Source organism: Neovison vison, chromosome 4 (assembly GCF_020171115.1).
Source record: "Neovison vison isolate M4711 chromosome 4, ASM_NN_V1, whole genome shotgun sequence".
Classification (NCBI taxonomy): Eukaryota; Metazoa; Chordata; class Mammalia; order Carnivora; family Mustelidae; genus Neogale; species Neogale vison.
Genome location: NC_058094.1, coordinates 75,423,517 through 75,446,181, shown reverse-complemented (window position 1 = coordinate 75,446,181; position 22,665 = coordinate 75,423,517). Strand labels below are relative to the sequence as shown.

Below are 22,665 nucleotides of genomic sequence, written 5' to 3'. Positions count from 1 at the left end.
GCTCCAGTGCTTTCTTGAGGAATTGAAAACGAACGAATTAAAAAGTTTTAAAGGGACACCTGCTTGGCTCAGGTCATGATCCCAGAGTCCTGGGATCATGCCCCACATTGGGTTCCCTGCTCCATGGGGAGACTGCTTCTCTCTTTCCCTCTTCCCCTCCCCCTGCTTGTGCTCTTCTCTCTCTCTCTCATAAATAAATAAATAAATAATCTTTTTTAAAAACGTTTTAGAATACACCAACATTATGTTTTATGAACAACTGATTTTACCTATTTGCTTCCACAGGTCTTATAGACATAAACATTGTATTCTGTATTCTGTACTGCTTTAACTAGTGGTGGTCAGAACAGTCTGGCAAGGCACACTGAAGGAATTTTCGATTCCTTCGAGGTGGTCCTCTAAAGAAGGGGGAAGCTACTGGACTATCCCAAAATGTGACCTCGGGTGTTTCTGAGAGACCACGGCCAAGCAGGTTCAACAGCACAGGAGGACCTAAGAAACAGCAGGATAGCTGTGGACAATTCTTTTTCCAATTTCTGAAGCTTTGTTAGGAAGACATGGACCTACTAATTCCTCCGAGTACAGAAATTCTAGAACATTTGCTTGTACAGGTGAACCAAAACAGTTAAGAAGGACTGACTGAAAATTGAACACTAAGAATATAATTTTCTCTTTCATGCTATTCTCTCTAAATTTTTTTTTGTTTTTTTTTCAAGAATAAACATTTTTCTTTCTTTCTTTTTTTTTTTTCCTAAACCAAAAACTTCTTGAAGTTGGGAACTCAGCCTTCTTAAGCCCTACTGATATTATATTTGTGAGTGAATAGGATGAGAGTAGGCCCATTTTGAAAGCCTGGACACTCCTCACTTAAAATAAGGCCTTTCAAGTTGCCTGAAATCACAATGCTACAATTTGTTACAGCAATGCCAGAAGTCTAGTAAAGGTGTTAATACACTTCTGAGTGGGGGCGGGAAGCTGTTTCAGTTCATCAGGACACCTGGATTTGGATGTTTGGCTCACTCCTTCAGGCTGAGCTAAATCCCTGGGTTCTGCCCTGGGATCTCCATAGCCCATCCACCCACAGTATCCTCCTTGACTCCTGATTCCCAAACTTCTTTCCTAACATATAACTGTCCTACTAGAACAATGAAATATTGGAGAAGCATTTTATCATTTGCCACTTTCATGAACTCAAACTGCCATTTAGTCAAAATGGCTTGGGTAGACCTCCATTTTAAAAACGTGACGTTTTCTGTCAGGATGGGAAGATGGAACTGGGTACAGCCTTGTTCAATGTCTGCTCTAAGTTTTGCTCCTTGGAGACCTACTTAGATGTGCTTGTTAGTCACGAAACTCAACGAGGGATGATGAGTCCTAGTGGTATGTAATAAACGACAACACCCTTAGGGTTTTTGTTGTTGTTATTGTTGTTTTCTTTTAAAGATTTTATTTATTTATTTGATAGAGATCACAAGTAAGCAGAGAGGCAGGCAGAGAGAGAGGAGGAAGCAGGCTCCCTGCTGAGCAGAGAGCCCGACTCGGGGCTCCATCCCACGACCCTGGGATCATGACCTGAGCTGAAGGCAGAGGCTTTAACCCACTGAGCCACCCAGGTGCCCCAACACCCTTAGGTCTTTAACTTTGCTGTCTGTAATAGAACTCTCTGATTACTTTTATTCTCAAGACCTCTTGATATTACAGAATTTACTATTTAGCAAATCAGTGGATATCCCTGATTCTTTGGGCAGGAAAGAATCTTAGAGGTGATCAAGCCCCTTGTCTTATTAGAGAAAAGATGAGAAGTAACTCATCACAGGTCATGTGGTTAGTTCTATAATTAGCACTAAAGTATGGGATTCCCTCTCCTCCTCCTTCTATCACATGAAGCTTGACAAATAGGACCATCTAATGGATTGATTTCAATGTCATTACTAATCATCAGAAATATGCAAGAGGTTTACCTGGAACATAGACACCAAATGACAATTATGTTGTTTCAAAAAGTATATTGATAAATTTATGCATTGAATACAATCGAAGTATGCAATCAGTTATCTGAATTATTTCTGAACATTTGACATAGACTTACACGAATACACATACCCATATCAGCATTGGGCTCAAATCTGTCTAATTTTCAAAGGGCAGAGCAATCATTCTACACTGGCACTTCACAGCAAGGACACATAAGGTGATTCTACTTTAACTATTTCCTATAACATGTATTTTTAAATGTCATAACTTTATAAGAGATGGCCTATTATGTAGTTGTCCTAATGTGGGTACAGTTTGGGGATAAAATGAAGTGGTAAATAAAATTTCATGAAAGAGGATAATAGGACCTTATACCGTGGGGCTCTCCGAGTCAACCAAATCTCTATTTAGAAGACTTTCAAAAACCCTAAGAACTGGCTTTTTAAGAAAGAAGAATATTTCTCTTTGTAATGTAACAGAAAGGTTCTTGATTTTGCTATTAAATGTAAATATATTCCATATTTGAATATATGGCATTCCAGTTTCCACTGAAAGACATGGAGTGGAGTCTCCCCCACCCTCCTTCATAAAATGCAATTATGGAGAAAAGAGCTTTTAAGTGAATTATTTGAAGTAGAAAATCTTCAACAACCTCTTTCAGGGAAAAGGAGTTCTAACCCCGGGTGACATAATGCTTAGGTTGCTACAGACACACACACTATTAACATTGTGTTGTTTTCATTTTTCTCCCCTTCGACCAGGATCAGAGATAAATATCCAACATCCTAAAACACCCAGGCCTAATTCTGCAGGCTGTTATAATAAAGTCCTTGGAATTATTACAAATGCTTAAACATTAAAAATTCATCAGCAAGGAGAGAGAGGTGCTTTCTATTTGTGGTGCTCTGAATTTAAACACAACCCGCTAAGAATGGCTGATTGTCCCGAGGAAGCGTTGCTGACAGCCATCAGCAGGTCTGTGCAAATGGGGTATGGAAAAGGTAATAAGAGCTTCAGGAGTATATTTCAACCCATATAATAAAGTAATTGTGAAAGTGTAATTGCAGTCTGGTTCCATACCATATTAGGGGAAGGAATGAGATGGTAAGAAAATAGGAGATTCACAGAATTATTTTGTAAGCAATTTCTGCCATGATGGTCTTCCAGAATAGGCAGTTATTTGTCAGAAAAAAGAACTTGAAAACACACAGTGGTGTTTACCTTTGGAAAGCCACTGTGATAAACCTGAACAAATTATTTAAACATGTAAAAATATCCTGAACTTACAAATAACTTCAATATAAAAGTGGTCCTGAATGATACTAAGCAGCTGACTGCAGCCCATGACAAGGGTCGAGCATAAACCCCATTCTTTTTCTGAATGATACCCAGAGTTCAAATTTCTGAAGACTAAAATATTTGCACGATTAGAATTTCAATTTTAAAAAATTCATTCCTTTGGCTACTTCATAAACAATCCCTATTGGCTTAAGTTACCCAGTTTCTGTGTCCCATAGGCTATCAGTTGCTGTCATAGCAAGGGACGGGGCAAGGAATGCAGGTTCTATTCTCAGCCATATCATCTAGACTAATAGAGAGAGAGAGAGAGAGAGGGAGGGAGAAAGAGAAGAAGAAGGAAGGGAGGGAGGGAGGGAGGGGGGAGGAGAAAGAAAGAAAGAAAGAAAGAAAGAAAGAGGGAGAGGGAAGGAGGAAGAAAGGAATGAGAGGTGAATGGATGAACGAACACACAGGGGTGTTCAGAGCTTAATACTGATAGATTTTAGGTCAAATATTAAAGTCCACTGAATTCTCGTTCACCCATCTTCCACAAATAGAATTATTTCTATCACATGTAAGATTATTATCTCTGTAAGTGAACACTTTTTTTTTTTGCTTTCTCTATCTCTACCACTTAGCACAGTTCCTGATGCATAATAACCACTCAGAAAATATTTAATGAATAAATTAACCAATATTCACAAATGTCACGCTGCTGGGAGCTGGGTCTATAAGGACCCTGGGCCATGGGCTCCAAACCCCACAAAGAAGTAGGCTATGGAGGGGCGCCTGGGTGGCTCAGTGGGTTAAAGCCTCTGCCTTCGGCTCAGGTCATGGTCTCAGGGTCCTGGGATGGAGCCCCACACTGGACTCTCTGCTCAGTGGGGAGCCTGTTTGCCCCTCTCCCTCTGTCTGCCTCTGCCTACTCTCTGTCAAATAAATAAATAAAATCTTAAAAAAAGGAAGAAAGAAAGAAATAGGCTATGGAATCAAATATAAGAAATCTACTTCTCTTTTTCACTATTTTTTGTTGTTGTTCCACTTTTATGGGACCTTATAAATAAAGGAATGAAAGCTACAGACATACACAGTGTTCATTGCCCTGGCCTGCCATTTCAGATGAAACTTCAAAAGATGTTCAGTATAGGAAAAGCTCCTTGATTTGGGGAAAGGAAGAATCTAAAAGGCTTCATCTGCCTAAATGTTGTTTTGAGATGAAAAGGCATATTTTTGTCCTCAGAGGGAATATCCGTTATTTATACATGCCTGACTGTTTACAGAGAACTCATTTCAAAAACAGGTTAAGCCTTAAATGAAGTAAGGGGAAACAACCAAGCCGGCCAACCCTGATTTGTCAGGTGCTGTGGATGGCTATCAGGTAGGCTGGCATTTGTTTAGGAAATCTTGGATATGCACACCTGAAATCTATCCATTCCATCCTGCATAATTAGAACTACTGGTTGTTTTTTTTTTTTTTTTTTTTTTTTTGAAAGACAGTTCAGTTTACTGAAGTGTGTCATAATGATGATCGAGAGGATAGGAGAAAGATGGCTGCCCGGAAACAGAAGCCCATAGTGGGCAGGTGAGGACATAAGTAAGAGAGCACAGATAAGAGGTCGTCTAAGAAATAAGCTTACAGGAATCTGGAAAATAATGTCCATCGTCTTCCAAATTATGTCTCCCTGTGGGGGAAGAAAGGGAGGAAAGGAGCAAGGGAGGGAGAGTGAAGGACAGAGAGAGGAAGGGGGGCATCCAAGCCTCGGTCTCTTGTTACATGAAGGGTCTTGTTCTGACCTATATACACCTGCCCTTACCCCCCATCTCCAACTGTCACCCAAATCATTCAAAGTCTTTGCCAACTTTTCCTTTTCTTAGATTTTTTTCAAATTCTTCTCAGGTTAGGTGATATACTAATGCCTAACAATAGAATCCCGGTCTTGACTGCCTTCTTTCATCACTAAGCATCATCAAGTTTGGCCATAACTACAGGACTTCTCTCTTCCACTCACACATGAGATATCTGACCTCCCTCCTCTTCACCATTCCCTCCCTTTACTGGGAAAGTCACTATGTCCTCTGCACCAGTAACAATTGAGCCCTAGCTAAATACTCTCCCACTTTACGCTAAAATCAAGTACTTTGTTAATTAGAGCATTAGTGAGAGTCAAGAAAAGAGTAAGCGTGGACCAAACGTTCCATTCTCTGTGGGAGAGATGACCAGACAAGATAGACTTCTACAAGGCTTCCAAACTATTTCTTAACACTAAGGTCAAAGACCATTACACTCTTTCATGCTTCTCAAACTCATTCCCCTAGGATCGGAGTAATATGCCAAGTAGACAATAGAATACCAGGGACTATCTTCCTGGAACACAGAGTTGACTCGATGGTAAGTGATTTATAGTATCATATTCACATTAAAACGACATGGAGATATTATGGTAAATAATATAAAATCCAAGTATTTCTCAAAGACAGAACATCAGTCTTCTAAGACCTATGTAGATTGCAGCGGCATTTCTGGATTTGTCCTGTCCTCCTTACCCCTCAGGTTGTAAATTCATCAGGGCACTTCCACAGAAAACTTCGAGAACTTTGCTCTGTGGCTACCTGAAGATCGCGAGGTACCTTTGAAACTGGTGACAGACATTTCTGAATATGTTTGGATGCTTGAAGATACTTCCCAAATTTACAGATAATTATATGCATATTTATCACTGATTGAGAAATTTCAGGAAAGCGATCACTAACATCTTTGGAAGTAAGCTCAGCAGGTATACATCAAAGACTACACACACACAGCATTAGTATTCATTGCCAATGATCTGGCTGATTAATTAAGGAAAGAATTGGCCGGGAGACTGCAACACTCTAGTGCTCCTTCAAGAAGTTAGAGTTTAAGAAAATTCAACCCTTTAGCTGAAGTGGAAAACCCCTAAAAGCTTATCATTCATCTCCAATTTGAAAAGTCACCGAAACCGATCAATACCTGATCATTCACTTTATCAGGTAATTTCCCTAGACAGTCAGTCCGTCTTCTCTGGGGCATTCCTCTTCGGGCGGGACATTAGCCCACTGACAACAGTGATTTGAATTCCACTGGAACTTCCCCAGCCCATCTCTTTAACGACAACAGTTACTTTCCTGTAACACAGGCCTGTTTTCATTCTCCTCATTCCAGAGTCGTTCCTGGTTCTTTCCAGATTCTTATTCCTGTGGGCCTCCTCCTCCTCTATCATGCCCAATTTCTCACGACAGAAGACTCGGTCTCAACCCAGGTGCCACAACCGATCACCTTCAGATGGCCACCACGCGTCAGCTCCACGCATTTCCTCATTTTATATCTTATGCAGCCTTTAATTAGAGGAAAGCTTTCTATCCATGGAGAAGTGGTGTTACACATCTCTCAGGTAATCCGAATTCTTGGCACTCAGGGTGTTTCTGGTTTTGCTCAACGAGAGTGCAAAGGCCAAATTTAATGTTTAATTATAGTAATAATACCAAAGCTAAGAAGTATGCTTGTGTCTCCATTTCCGGGGCTGTGATGTGCTGTGTTGCTATTCATAGCCTTATTGTCGGCTTTATTTCTTAATTTTAAGTGCCTCAAGTCATTTCGAAAAGAGGTAGGAATATAAAAATTAATTCAAAAATACGAGTAACTTTCCAATTCTTCAGACCAACTGAAATGCCATCTCCTCCAGGAAGTCGCTTGGATTCCCTCGACCTCAATCCATTACTTTGCTCTCTGTACCCCCAGAACTCTGAGCACGGACCTCTTACCACATCAGTTTATACCTCAGCTCTGCTCTGGTCTGGTCCTTTGTATTCCTCTCTTCTCGATTGGCCGCCCAAAGGCAGGGGCCCACCGCTTCCTCATCTCACGCCTAAAAACACAGCCTAAAACTGCACACAGGTGCTGTCCAGTGAATGCCTTATTAACAAAGCCCCACGCTTCTTCAGAAGTGCATTCTAAATAAAAACTCGACTTCGTAGACTAAAATATTCTCATCTCATCCCTGTGCAAATATTTGTATGGGGACTGCATTAGAGGCACCTGAAAATAAGAAGTTATAATGGAAACAGTGACACAGCCTTAAGTGAGGCAACCGAAATAGGAACTACTTTAATACTTTTACTGAAATGGTCTCTGCTTGATAAAGTTCATTACCAGAATATCATCTTTAAAAGTGAAAAGCATTCAGCTGAGCGCTTTTTTTCATTTTGTAAATAGATTTTTTCTTTGCCTGAGCTCTCCATATAAAGTACAAAATAGTCTTCCATAACATTAGAAAAATGTCACCCATACATAGAGCTAGATTTTTAAAATAAAATAGATTTTTTTTCTTCTTCGGCGTTTTAAAGGTACAGCATCGCCGCTGTGTAGCAATCACCCTGCACTGCATGTCATAAGAAGGGCTGAATCACCAGGCTGCAATTTGATATGTTCTAAAATGTGTTGAGATAACATATTAGAGCCCAGAACAAAGTTAAGTCCCATGGGGTCTCCTAAGGCTATAAAAGTCACCATCTTTTCAACATTCCCCTACTTACTCTTACGGTTCTCTTTAAAAATGACCCCGGCACTAATCTTTTTTCTCACCTATTCAAAATGACATGGAAAAGTAGCTATGCGGTAAATTTACAGCCCACGTGCCAAATTTTCACATCACGCCAATGAAAAATTATATAAGCGTATTCATCACCCATTTTTGTTTCGTCGCGTTTTTACAGTAAGAAGTTCTTGAGCGGTCCGGGCGGGGGTGGGGCGATCAGTGTAGCCAAAGTCTCTCTACGAAGCAAGTTTTTACCCCACTTTGAAAATCTCATGTGTGTTGGGGTGAGACATCTCAATAAAGACAAATGGTACATCACTGCCCTGTATCTGGACAAAGCAGTGAGGGCAGAAATGAAACTTTGACCTTTATGTTTTCAGCAGAGGAGAGCTTTTTCTAAGAAATGAACATTCGTGTATTTATTAATGTCGTTTTACCATAAGCACTGCATTTTTGCTATTTTTACCAAAATTCAGATGCAACTTTATGAATCTTTCCCCCTCTCAAAAATATATCCTTTCTTCTCCACCCACCCAACCCCCAGACCTTTTCTAAAGATTGCAAGTTATATAGAAAGGCAATTGACCTCAGTAACTTTTTCTGCTGGCTTACATTTTTTCTTTCTTTTCAAAGTACTCTTTAGGGAAAAAAAGAAAAAAAAAAAGAAAGACAAACACACTTCATATAACAAGTGCCATAAGAAAAATATGTTCTGGCAGACTTTTCCCAACTTGTAACTCAAAAGAATTTACATCATCCAAGTGTAAGGGCAAAGAGTAAAAGAAAGAAATCTCAAAATGGATTTTTGTTCCACTTTCAGACTCCGAGGCTAAGGGAACACAAGTGTTTCACTTTAGAAATGAATAACGGATGACTTTAGTACACATACACCTTTCTCTTTTTGGAAAAATTGCACATAAAAGAGCATTTTTTGGCACGGCTGACCTGCAGAGATATGGAGCTAAGCAGAGTCATGAATTCGCTCACTCTGATATGCACACATGATACGCAATTAAAATCTCCATTCACATTCCTGCCGGGTTGTCAATCATGAGGAAAGCCTTTTTGACAACATTCAGTGAAGCGTACCGACTAACCGCTCAACAGGAACTTAAACAGTAACAGCTTTTGTTACTAGCAAGAACGAATTTTTTTTTACCAAGATTGGGTTCAGTTTCTAAGAAATCATTATGCTCTGAATTTTAGGGCCTTTCATTAAAAATAAAAATGTGTCAAAAAGATTTTGTCCGGCAAGCCATGTGATGTAATATCTAGAAAATATGAGATATACGTTTGAAAAAAAAAAAAAAAAGCCAGCCTTTTTCAACTGGCGGAATCTTTCTTAACTTTTCCCATGTAGAACAATGAACAATGATCTTATAAAGCAGCGTACTGGGGGGAAAACTTGATGTTTCTAATTCACTCTGAAGTTTTTCACCAGAATTTTACAACTTTTCAAATAGATCGGGCTGCTAATCTCCCTTGAAAAGTGACTGACCAGTTTATAAACCAATGGAAAAGTGACTTTTTTTTTAATCATAAGAGGAATATTTAGCATGTCAGAAATACTGCATGCATCAACCTTTCAATTTATGGTGTTCTATAGAAAATATTATGCACATAAATTCTTTCCAGATGAACCCAGAAGGTACGCTGCTCGTAACTTACTTTCTGTTGAACATCTAATCAAAGACTGTGCCCTTCATAATAGCACATTAGTGTGCCTGAAAGTCATAAATCCCTAAAAACAGGGCCCAGTAAAATTGAATAGAGGCTACTTATTAATCTGCTGCTGTGTCTGTTTTGAGCAACTAACCTTGGATTACAAATTTGAAACAAGTTAATACTATCAGATATTGAAATATTTGTCTTCTTCCTTATCGCACTCTGTAACGGAGAGAGCAGATGCATTCTGACCATTAGCAGTCATGACAAATTGCCTCGCTAATGAACGTCACACACTGAAAGTGCCATAACTGATTAAACTATAATTTCCCACTACAAGAGAGAGAGTTGGTGACTCCAACAGTGGGCAGCTCTGATATTCTGCCAACAGGCCCCCAGGGCACAGTGTGATATTTAGAACAACACTCTAAATTCCGTATGAACAAATTCTAAAAGCCTATGTGTCTACAACAGGTTTTTAAAGAACATTCGATAAAACAGCTTAGGTCGTAGCTGATGAGCCATGAAAAATGGATGTGTTTTAACTATTTGGTATCCTCGCGAGTATGTGTGAAAGAATATTCCCCCATGTGGTTCTCTCTCTCTCTCCTTCCCTTTCCCCGCCCCCAAAACATTGGGTGTGCTTTGCATTTCACATAAAATCTTTCTTTTGTCAGTTCCTTTGTTGGTGCAAAATTGGCAGCAGTTCAAATTCAAAGTACTCCTATTCATTTACTGACCAATGTCATTCTAGTTCACATCAGCCAGCGAGCTAAGCTCTAAAAAACATAAAAGACTTGCTTCGCCACGGACGAATAATGTGTACATTTTTACAGAGCTTAAACCTTAATGCTTTCCCCGAAACTAACAATACAGTATATCTTATCATTCCTTTTTCACAAGCAGGCAGCTGCTGAAACGCTTGCCACTTCAAAATATCAATTGCTTGCCAGAGTTTTCCTCAACACACCCTGTCAAACTCATGTATATTGTGCAATGAAAATGGTGCAGGCTGAAAGCTAGAAATGGTGTCAAATTCTGCTGTAAGGGTATGATGTGCAAAGAACAATGTATGACAACCGTAGAGACTACAAACAATGGCACTGGAGCCAGGGACTTCATAGATCACAACTGTGCCTGTACATATTTTATTGTAGGCATTATATATTTAAAGCATGACAAAGGTACCATTGTACGTTAGGTGCTGCAGAAACCCAGGCTCCTCCCCCTGGTTTGCCTTTTGCATTTCTCTTGATGATGGAAACATAGTTGAGTTTCATGTCTTTTTCTTCTCTTAAAACACTGAAGGTTCCCGAATCATAAAGGAAGGAGACACACACAAGCACGCACACACGCACGCACACGCACGCACACACGCAAGGTTATCAAAATGAGTAAGAGGAAACAGAGACAATAATACAAGATGGGAAAATGAGATCTTGTTCACTTAACATTTTGGCTTCTCTGAGGACACAAAAGCAAGGATTATCTTAAACACTAACCAAGGGTATCAAGAGAACTACACTATCACTGTGCCTATAAATTGTTGTCTACCTAATTTTAATGCAGATAAGTGCTAGCTTATTGATTTACACAATTTTCTAGCAAAATGGAAATCCCACGTGAATGTATTCTTTGTGTGCAGAAAATATGGTTTAGAAGCTTTTACTATTATTGCTTTCCTATGCCAAAAGAACAGTTAAGCAAATAATACTTCACTACAGTATCAGGTTTATAAACTAACACCGATTCCCGTCTGTTTCGATTATAAATATCCCTCCCCATTTCCCGACTGGCTCTGTGGACTTCAAATGCTTCTGGTTATTGAAAAGTTGTTTTCCTTCCAAAGTGTCTCCTTAAATAACACCCACAATCTGAAAACGTTCTCACTTTGGAGCACACCTACTTCATTATAAAGGGGCTCATGACTGAAACAACCCTACACTAATTCAGTCCTTTACTGTAGAAATGGGAAACATGTTTATGGAAGAAAATTAGTGTGAATATATATTCATCTCCTCTGTGACCTAGCTCAGGTTACAAAACCCTTATCACACAAGTAGCCTGGAGTGGAATTAACGGGACTTGGAGGCTAAGGAAAATGAACAGATACGCTTTTAAGGTGTTAATAAATATTTTGGAGAGAGAATAGGCGGTTTAGGTGCTTAGGGGGGCTGACCTTTGGTGTGTTGATTAGTGGGACAATGATGCATTATTAACACAGAGCAGCTGTACCTGAACCGCAGCCATGAATATAATAGCCTTTTATAGCCATCAGGGGAGTGAGGTAGGAGGCCTTTATTAACCACTAGACATGATTAGCACATTATGTGAACTTCAGTAGGCAAATTATCTCTTATTGAAATATAATGTTGGTTATAACTAATTGTAAACATGATTTTAAAAACTTCCCAGTGAACAACTCAACATTTTACTACCGTTCCCGAAAACATGTTCTATACCCATGGGGGCTGACTCTCCAAAGGCCAACATGGGCAGTCACTGAAGGCTGACTTTACAACTATTCGGCACTGCAAGTTCAGGGATATTAGCATACATGCAAACTTTCTCTCTCTAATTAAGTAAAACTGCACATGAACTAGAAAAGCTGCTTTGGGATTTTTCTTCCTCTTTATTTCTTTAAGCAGTTCTTAAAAGATTAGTTTTGCAGTAAATTTTTGAGAGTTACCTTGAAAAGTAACAGCATAATTTATTTCAAAAAGCTTAATTTTGGGAGAGAAAAGATTATCCCATTAGCCTTAGTAACTGAACATAGCGCGGAGAGTCCATTATGAACAGTCTTTTATGCCCTGGCAGAAAGTCATTAACATAAAATAAATCATTAGCTTTGATATTAAGCTTCTACTATCTGCAGGTTCTATGATTAATGTTCATGACTGCATCTGCCAAATGATAAAATATACTTTTTGTTGAAAGGTTATCCTGACTCTTTATTATTAACATTTCTCTTTATACAATTGTTGCTGGCATTTTGGGCTGAGGCCTCTTGGCCTAGAAAAGGAGAACTGTTTTTCACAATGTATGAAGACGCCAGTGAACATTACACTTTACCCCACCATTTTTTTTAATTAACCATTTAATTGAGTTAAAAGACTTCAGAAAATCAGGTGGTGCACAGATACGCTTTCAATGTAATTGGACTATCTTTAGACCCAGTCGATCCATTCGGTAATTAATCTCACACACTGTATATTTGCAGCTCTGACCCATCCGTCAGAGGAAGGTACAGAGCAGCAAGCGCTTCCCTGAAGTCAAGAGCTAAGAGGGCAGTCCCTCTGTAGCAGCCAGACTCCACTTCTAGCTCACCTTCCTAGCTGCAAACAGGTACCAGCTCCCACCAGAAGCATCTCTGGCGGGTACAGCACTGGCTTTCAACTCGGAGAAGGAGGAAGACCCTGGGGGGAGGGGCTTATCCATAAAGGAAAGGGGGAGGAGACTACAGACCTACCCACACATGTCCCACTTGTCCCAATTCACCTGTGACCCTCTACAAAAGGTTCTCCTTTTCACTCCCATGCTGGAAGAATCACTGGTCTACAACTTTGGAAAATACATTTGTGTCACTAGAGGAGCAGAAATATAAGAAGTGTGCCGGGAATATGGTATTTTTCTAAGGTCTACCACTGTTTGAATTCTTGAACATCTTTCACCAGAGGATTTCAAAATAATCTGCCTCCGTTGACTCCTTAATTCTCGTAAGACTTCCTTGATACAAATATAAATTATTTTCTCTAGTGGATACTTGGCAGACTGGGACACAGGTGGATTAAAGGTTTTTAATGTCAGAACTTTAACCAGACACAACGAAGTCAAGCTTCTAAAGGGAGTAGAAAACAGAGGGGGAGGGACCATGTCCTTTCCAAGGTTATATTTATTTTGCCTAAGGAGTAAGTCAACATAGGTTTAAGGGCCCTCAGTTTTTATCTCAAATCTTGAACAAAAAGCAGTTTTTTCTTCAGAGAGCCTATGGTTTTTCTCAGAAAGCTCTAGTCCTTTAATCTTATCAGGTTATATTATGCCCAATTAAAGCGCTAGCATTGGAAAGCATCTTCTCCTGTGAAATATGGCTATGTTTCTTAAAATGGAATGGTAATGAGGCATTCCTACAAGACAGTGTGATTTCCCTTGTTGTTGTTGTATGCATTGATAGATTCTGCCATTTATGATAAATTCTCATGCATGTATCACCAGAAATATATCCAGGACATGAGGAACATAAGAAAACACACACACACACACACACACATACCCCAATTTCTCTGACTAGGTAACCCCCAGAAAGATGCTCCCAGACATCAAAGAAAGCTATTTTCTGTAGAAGCTGCCATTTCACCCGTGTGGATCAGATACATATAACTTGTAGGTCTTCGTAGTAACTCAAAATAACTTTTTTATATTTTCTTGGCCACTAACAAAGTTTCGTATCAACCAACCATAGCCTTAGTTTAATTGGGAGTCCTTTCAAGATAGCTTCATAAAAGCACATAACTCAGGAATGAAAACCAATAAATACTTGGCTAAAGCAGAAGCATTTAAAAGTCCAAAGTGAAAAATAGACAAACAGAAAAGCATTAATAGTAACATTGGTTGCACGATCTTTGGTATTATAAATGTGTATAAATGATGATTTTTCACGAGTAAAATGGAAATCTGAAGATAGCATTTAAAAGTTAGCTTTGACATTATTCATCAAGTAATGCAAACTTGCCATAGACCAAACTACAGAAGTCTGGAAAAATACTGGTATCTCCTATCATGAAAGAGTAGGGTATTTCTTTCTGGCATTATCTTCCTTCTGGTCTTTTCTGCTGTACCATCAACATCCAAGCACAGAGCAATATAATGTTCCCATTTTCAAAATGAATGCTATAGGGAGAAACATGTTATAACCAGGAAAAGCTCATTCAGGTTAATGTGAATTCCATGTCTCAAAGTATTATGGAAGAACTGCTATAATTAACAGTCTGTTGGCACTTCCATTATAAACCACATTTCTAAGCAGTTTATAACTCAACTGTTTTTAATGAGAAATTGCTCTTCGGGATGAAACTTGGCATGCATGGTGTAAAACAAAAAATTCTCAAGTTCATTAGGGCAGATGTAAGCTCTATCGCCTTGGCACTCCAGCTTCCTAACGGACAGTCCATTTAACGCTATTCAGTATTGACTGTGGGTCCCGTCAACCACTGGAGACCACAGGCTATCTGACTCTGAGAGGTGCAAAGATCAATTGAAAAATATATCAATAACACCAGAATGAAAGTAAAGGAAAGGCAAGAAAGTTTCTTTAGAATTGGTAAAATTAAACATTCTCATATTTGAATTTTGTTTAAATTTAATTGAGACCAACAAGGTGGCATTCAAGCTTATAGATGTTTCCCATGGAAGCTTCTTGCAGGTAAGAACTACAATTGGGGCCAGAGTATTTATTAGTTATGGTTCACAACAATCTTGTTTTCTCCTAAGGTGTACATTTTAGATTCTTGGATTTGGTTGTATACAATGTAAGTTTTATCTTAAACAATTGATGCCATTTTAAAAATGTAATTATTAACAACATTCCATCAAGTCATGATTGCTACATTTCATGTTTATTGAGATACAAGATAAATATTCTGTGCTAAGACTTCCCAGGGACCTGGAGATTCACGTTCAGAGAGCTGACATGTAGGATAAGTTATCTAAGTTGATTAGTTAAATAAGTTCTGCATGCCCAACTCTTCCTGTTTTAGTTGTCCATGCATATTCTCATGAAAACACTTAAGTCTGTTAACCCATTTACTTTCTGTAAGCGTTAAATCCCCTAACTTACTGCAGGCCAACTCAAGATTTGGAGACCACAGTCCCACTTTTATACTATTTTACAATCTAAATAAAGACTTCTCACTGAAAGGGATGCTCCAGAAACTGTTTCCAAGCTCTAAATACACTGCGCTTAAAATGTGGGGGAAAGGTGGAAACTAGTAGACTTTAGAAGTGACCGCCATAGTTATTTTCCCTCACAGCAAAGTATCTATGGTTTCTTGGTCTATTATTGCATGACCTTATGTCATTCACTCAGATGGGGAAATGGAGAAAAAGAGAAGAGCTTAATTCAAGATTTTAAAAAGTGGGTATGAGAGACTGGCAGATTCCAATTTCCTTAACCAGAAAATAAGGTCAGGTACTGGAGGAAGAATGCATAGGTTACCATGATGATTGTAACAATGATGACAAGGAGGAAAGAAGCATGCTCTCCAAGATAACCACAATGCTGAGTCACATTCCTGAGGAGAGCGAAGAGAGTTCACATTAGAAGGTACAGACCTCCCAGGTTCGATTTAAGATTAGGGAGGAGCTAAACCAGGCTGCCAAGCTCTTCCTGGACTGGAGGTGTTTGGGAAGGGTGAGAGTGGGGGGTGGGGAGGCAGGGGGGCATACAGACAGACCTGATACTGAGGGCAGTCTTCAAATCAGGGCAGGAGGGATTACCAGCAGTTGAGAAATATCCCCAGGGTCTTTTCAACTTTCTAGTATCCTAGCAAAATGTTGGAAAATATTAGAATAAATCATCTTTTATAGCTAAGTATGATATTCCTCCAATTCTCTACATTATCCCTCTCTTGAATTGAGCTCCTTGCAAAAAAGCATGGCCAAAAAAAAAAAAAAAAAAAAATAGTTCCACATACCGAAACCAATATTTGAGGCCCGGTTTTGGTCCCAAGGAAGTCACTGTTAAACTTGGAACTTTCCCTTTTTCTTCCAGGTTCAAGTGCCTTACTTTTTGCCTGTTCTTACATCCCTTGCAATCACATCATTTAAAAAAGATCTACAATAGCAGTTTATTAAGATAATATTTAAATATCAGTTTAGTTTTCCTAAGCAAAATATTAAAACATTCCTTAATATCATCATTCACTAACCTTAAAAAAAATACGATAAACTGTGAGAATATTAAGCCACATAAGCTATGTTAAAAATAGCATTTGATCTCTCCAAAACCCATACTACAATTTTCACACAGACATTTAAAATTGGAATTTGTGACAGTGAAATATCCCACAAAGTCAAGATAGCTACATTTGAGGTTTTTGTGTGATATCTGATTTGGTGGCCAAAACCGTATGATTGCTTGTTTTCTGCTCTTTCTTACCTATAAAAAATATATTTAAAGCACATTTTAAGGACCTCAGAACTTCAGAAAGATCCAGCCAGTAAAAGTCCCAAGGGAGTTTTAATCACACTAATGATGTCCCAAGTATCAACTATGAATTTACTGAAGTCCTAGAAGTTATGTATGTGGATTAAGAACTAATCAGGCATGATGCTCTAAATTGCTTATAACCCTCCCCTTCCTCCTCCTCCTTCTTTTCCCATTCTCTTCTTTTTTCTTACATTTATTAATTAGAGTAGAAATAATGACTCCACCTTAATGTGCTTGTATATCCTGTATTTTAGATGCGATGAGTTTTGTCACCTTAAAGTCCAAGACATAATGCTCTAAGTAAATAGGAAAATAAGCTCAAAGGAGATGTAGCAGAAACAATAATGAATCTTGTTTTTCTCAAAAGTTATGGAGTGTTTAATGTTAGCCCTGACATTTCAACGCTGAGTTCATCACAAATAGGTCCTTCTTCCTATGTTTATATGAAAAGATTATACACTGTCCTTCCTCATTTCAATGACAAAAGCCCAACATCCCAAACGGCCATTATTCTTTAGTCTGTGTATAACTAGTATTAAGCATGGGTTTGTGTCTTAGACTTGCCTGTGTCTAAACCAACCAAAGAAAGCTTCAGGACCTGATTCCACAACAGCAACCACTGAGAACAGTAAAGACCATTATTTCCTCTCCCACTGATGGCAGAGGTCAGCATCCCTGTGATTAGCCATGTCATAACATCATTGTATTACTGCTCCTTATGTGGGCAGATACTGAGCAATAACTGAACACATCACATCATTGTAAAAATGAAAAAGTGCCACTTCTTTGTCCCAATTTAGCATAAAATCAGTGAAAACAATCTTTACAAATCACACTGCACTAAGAAACTGAAAGGAACTGTTCTTACTCTGTGGGTATAGATTTGCACTGATGCTCTGACACCTTCAACTAGAACAAAAAATAGGACTCTATTTTACTACTGCACTCCAGTTGTGAGCCCCTTTAATGCAATTTCAATTAAGGGCTACAGTGTTACTTAAAATAGTCTTAATTAGATGAAACTGACTATGGTACCATCTCTCAATGTCTGAAATGTAACCACGCTTTAAGTTCCAAGAGGTGAACACTGTTACTTTCGGCCTGCATGTTTCTGTCCAGTCTGAGAGCTACGCTGCTGTTTCAAAGACTGACCTATATACAGCAACATGCCATCCGTTCTGGCTGTTTGTATAAGAGATGCCTCGTACCCTTGCCATAACCAACATCGTCCGCATTGTTCTCACTTTTCTCCCTCAATGGGCTCTGTGAAAATGGAGGCCAGTTTGCATAGTGATGTGTTCATAACGTAATGTGCTCTTACAATAGACCAATAGTAAATTAAACGGTTTCCAAAAAAAAAAAAAAAAAAAAAAAAAAAAAAAGCCTCCTCTGGAGTTTATCGACTGAAAAATGTAGGTAGCGTTTTTGGCAATCTATAGAGCAGCAGCCGGAAAGTGTCAGCGGGGTAACACAGCCTCCTTCTAGTTTAGAAAAGCTTGAGGAAGAAGATATTCATTTTCTGGATTAGGGTCTCTTCTAACATTGAAAAAAAGATCAGTGGGAAAACTATAGGTACAATGGCACAATTCTGAAGCACGTAAAGATCCTGGTTCCACTGGGACTTAGCACACCAGCTTCAACTACAAAAGTGTTGACAGATTTAAAATAAAGATAATTATTAATTTATGGTATTATCAACCTATTAAAAACAAATAACCTGACAAAGTGACTGTTCTTGTAATAAACCACATATTCATTACACCTCTGAAAGACACAAGGTTTACTTTGCTGTCTTGGCTCTTTCAGGCAAGTCGGATCCAACTTGCTTTCACTAAATGTAGATGCAGATTTCTTATCTCAAACTTCTTCCAAACTTCTGCCCATCTTCCACATCCCAGCAAATCCACTTGAGTCATTGCAAAAATTAATGCTAGTTGACTACATCCTAAGCAACTAAAACAGTGAAGCTGGATAGAAATTGTGTACCAGTGCTGATCATGATGGAGTAGAAAAAACTAGGTTTTCTGGGGCCTACCAAACCTACTCAATATGTTTAATATAATCGGGGATCAGTGACAAATATATTTGATAGACTGCTATCCAGAGAAAGGCAGGGGAAGGCATTCTTCCAGAAACATTTCCATAAAGTCTCTTCCTACTATTAGAAGTATATCATGACTTTGCATCTTTAAAAATCCATTATTCCCTGGATAAGTTAAATAGAAGACTTGCAACTAGTCTATAGAAAGGGTGGCTAATTTGCATTTAAAAAGAACAGTTTGCTTCTCCTACACGGGGGGACTTGAAAGGAACTTCAATGAGCTAGTAAAGAAATTCTGAAGACTTTCTAAATTAATTTATTCAATTCACAGCACAACCCACGAAAATTATTTAAAGTACTTAATTGGAAAATGATTTAATATATTGAAGTAATTCTTGATTTTCCAAAGCATTTAACTTTTAAATTGAATCTGACCCTACTATCACAAGAATGACAAGTGAAATGTGTATCCAAGTCATTACCTTCTTTTTGGAGCCTAAAATCACCAATCAATCTAATCAGATTTGTCCAGTTTCACTGCCAAAATGGTTCTTTTTGGTACTGGTTACCATCTTACTGGAAGATGTGTTTACTAAGCATGATAGGTCTGCTACTTTATTATTTTTGTTAGCACTAGTGTTATGAGCAAAATAGAATGTTACATACACAAAATACTTGCTTATAAAGGCAAAACAGATTTAAGAATAAAAGAACTATAGTACTAACCAATAATGAAACTTCATTACACAAACTTCTCTTGCCAAAGTTACCTGAGCTTTCCAACCTGTTCGTACCTAAAGAGCTCCCTGTATGATAAGCTTTTCTGCCTTGCACAAGACTATTTCCTCCGTTTCAAACTTGCCTATCCATCATAGACATTCAGCATAGCCTTCTACCGAGCTTTACACTGTACCCAGCATCAAGGAGCTTCTGCACAGGATGATATCTGTGGATCACTTAACTCACAGCTCTGTGTGTGTGTGTGTGTGTGTGTGTGTGTCCCGACTGACCAAGACTCTGGAGCTGCGAGGGGGTGGCGTGGTGGGGAGTCCGGGGGGCTGAGGATGCAGCGCGTTAAATACTTCTGTATCACGTAAAAAAGCTGTTTGATGATGCCTCGCCAGCAGGCAAACATTAAGGGTCCCAACGATTCATCCAGTGGAATTCACGGAGGGACCTACAAGGAACTGCTTGCAATACAGTACCAAGCAGGTTGAGCGGGAGCTGGGCGTCTAACCCACTCGCCCGGTGTCTCAAAGAACTCATTCCTCCCCTCCGACGTACACCCGGCTGGACAGCTTCCACACGTCCAATAAGCCCGGGGCGAGGAAAGCCGTGGCCCTGCGGCTGCCCTCGGAGACCAGTCCCCGCGCGTCCTCCCGGGGCAGAGAGTTGGAGAAGCACCGAGAGTAACCCCCTCCCTTCGCACCCCCTGACTATTCTATCTACGGGAATAGCAGAGCTTCGCAGTAGCCCCGGCCGCCTCCCCACCCCCACCCCCAGGCCCGCCCGGGGCCACCCGCCTGGTCAGCCGCGCCCGGGTACCCCGCGGCCTTGGCACCTGGGGTCACCGGGCTGTGGGTACAGCCCAGCCTGGTACGCTTCTCCAAGCGCCGTGAGGAGTGCTGGAGCTTCAGACGTAAACTCGACGCACTCGCCCGGCTTCTAACAAACTTGCAATTACCGCGCCCCCCGCCCCCCGCAAGCGGGAGCTGTCCCCCAAACCCGGCAACCACGCTGCACCTCGGCCCGCAAACCGGTGTCCGAACACCCGGCTCGGGCGCCCGAAAGGATTTGCGAAAACAAAAGACTTGTGGAGCAATTTTCCCGGCGGGGGGCGGAGGCGTCTCCCTGGTCCCTGCACCCCGACTCCCGGCTGCTCCCCTGGCAACTAATCCCGGTCCGGGAAGCGGTGCCACGAGTCCCCGCAGCCCGTGAGAGGGCGGGAAGCAGAAGGGGAAACTACAAAATAAACTGACTTCTCTTACTCTCTGCCTGCGTTCCTGGACCCCAGACACACCCCCAAAGTATTCCGTGGTTTTCTCTTAATTTTTTTTTAAACGCCCCCCGGCAAACCTAGGCAGGGAGCCTTAGTCGCGAACAGCAGGAAGGAAAGAATCCGAGCAAATCTTGTCACTTTACGCACAATCGCGGTGTTTGGCAAACCCCCGGAGCTGCTGCACAGTATTTACTACCCCAGCGCACGCAGGGCTGTAGCGGGCTGCGAGCCGAGCGCGCCCGGGACCGGCCTCCGCCGACCGACCCCGGTAGCCGAGCCGGTCCGCCGCCGCCGCCGCCCCCCTCCCGGGATCAAGCAGCAAGAACACGGTGGAAACAAAAGCAGAGCGTTCACCTTGTTGCAATAGTAGGGGTCCAGGCAGGGAGAAGGTCCCAGACAGGGAGCGTCGGGCGCAGCGGCGGGCTGGGCTGGAGGTGGATAAAATCTTACGTCCATTTCACTCTCACATCAAGCAACTCCTTTTCTTTTCTTTTCCTTTTTTTTTTTTTTTTTTTTTTTAAAGTGTTCAGCAAAACAAGCTTAGACGGAACAGAGAGAGGTGTCTGGACTCAGGAGTAAAAGAAACACCTTCCTTCCCTCACATCCGTTTGTGGTTTGTTTAAGAAGAGGAGAAAAAAAAAAAAAAAAAAAAAAAGAAAGAAAGAAAAAAAAAAAAAAAGAGGGGGGAAAAGCGCTCAACTCTCCCCCAAGCCGCGGCGCGTACCCGTCGGCGCCGAGCGCGCAGCCTGTTTCGCCGCCGCCTCCCGGCCCCGCCGCCACCGCCGCCGCCGCCGCCGCCGCCGCCGCTGCCGCCGGGCAGGTAACTTCATGCGCTCATTGTCCCCCCGCCCGCCCCCCCATCCCCGCCTCCCGCGCCCCTCGCCGCCCGGCACACGCGCTCGCGCTCGGGCTCTAGGTCCTGGGCGTTTTATTGGAGTCTCTGAGTTGCTCTGCTTTTAGTTTATTTTCTCCACCTTGGAGGCCTGGGATGGGGGGAGGAATGAAGAGGGGGACAGGGCGAGAGTGGGGGGGGTGAACGCCCCGGGCCGGGCGGGGTAGGGTGCGTGGCAGGACGCGGGGCCGCTCGCGACCCAATGGCTGCAGCTCGAGGCTGGGGGCCGGGGCCCGGAGGAGGGAGGAGCGGAGAAAAAGGAGGAGAGGGCGGCCGGGACCGGGCCGGGGTGGCGGGACCCCGCGGAGCCTCCGCTGTGCCGGATCCGCGCTCCTCCCGGCCAGCGAGTCGTACACAAAGGGGCTACGGAGCCCCAGCCACCGGCGGCCCCGGGGCACGGCAGGGAACACGCAGCAAGGGGGCGCTGTGGCGAGCCCCGCCCCCGGGCCCGCCCCGGCCCCACCCCGCTCCCACCGTCCCCTCCGCGGCTGTCCCCACCTCTTTCTCTGCATCCGCCACCTCCCCTTTCGTGGCTCTCCCCACTCTCATCTCTGCGTCCCCACCCCTACTCCCAGCCCCTGGTGGAGGTGGCTATTACATGCTGCGCCGGTCCTAGGGACCGGGAACCCTCCGGGAGCGCGAATCAACTGTGCGCTATAGCGGGCTACTGGGCTAGGGACCCGAAAGGACTGCAAGGTGTGGATGGGCTTAAAAGCCTACCCACTTCTGTCGCTCGCTTCCGCCTCCAGCCCTCACCTCCCAATAATCTGCGACCCACTGGAGGGTTTGCAAAGCTAAGGCAGCCCTAGAGACTCCAAAAAGACCACGGGAGTAAATCAAAGTGTAAATAGGGAAAGGATCATCAACACACAAGATCAGTCTAGAGGGAAAACACGTGGGCTTGCTAGTTGCCCCGATGGGATTCTTGTCTTTTTGTAATTGGAAGCCCACTGATGCTCTGGGAGAGGCACTGAAGACCTGGAATCAGCCTCCCCCTTTCTCTGGTCAGCAAGTGGGAGGAGAAAGTCTCCAATCATGTTTTCCCGCCTTACCTCTAAA

At 41.7% G+C, this 22,665-nt stretch overlaps 1 protein-coding gene across 2 annotated transcripts in view; it reads right to left on the bottom strand.

Moving 5' to 3' along the window:
• Positions 1-21,357, bottom strand: part of TOX (thymocyte selection associated high mobility group box) — a 303,336-nt gene extending 281,979 nt beyond the window's left edge. For both annotated transcript variants that reach the window (XM_044245550.1, XM_044245551.1), the window contains exon 1: positions 21,069-21,357. In XM_044245550.1, the coding sequence (XP_044101485.1) occupies positions 21,069-21,170 (102 nt within the window). In that variant the 5' untranslated portion in view covers positions 21,171-21,357. The remainder of the gene's footprint in view (positions 1-21,068) is intronic.
• Positions 21,358-22,665: the final 1,308 nt, after the last annotated feature.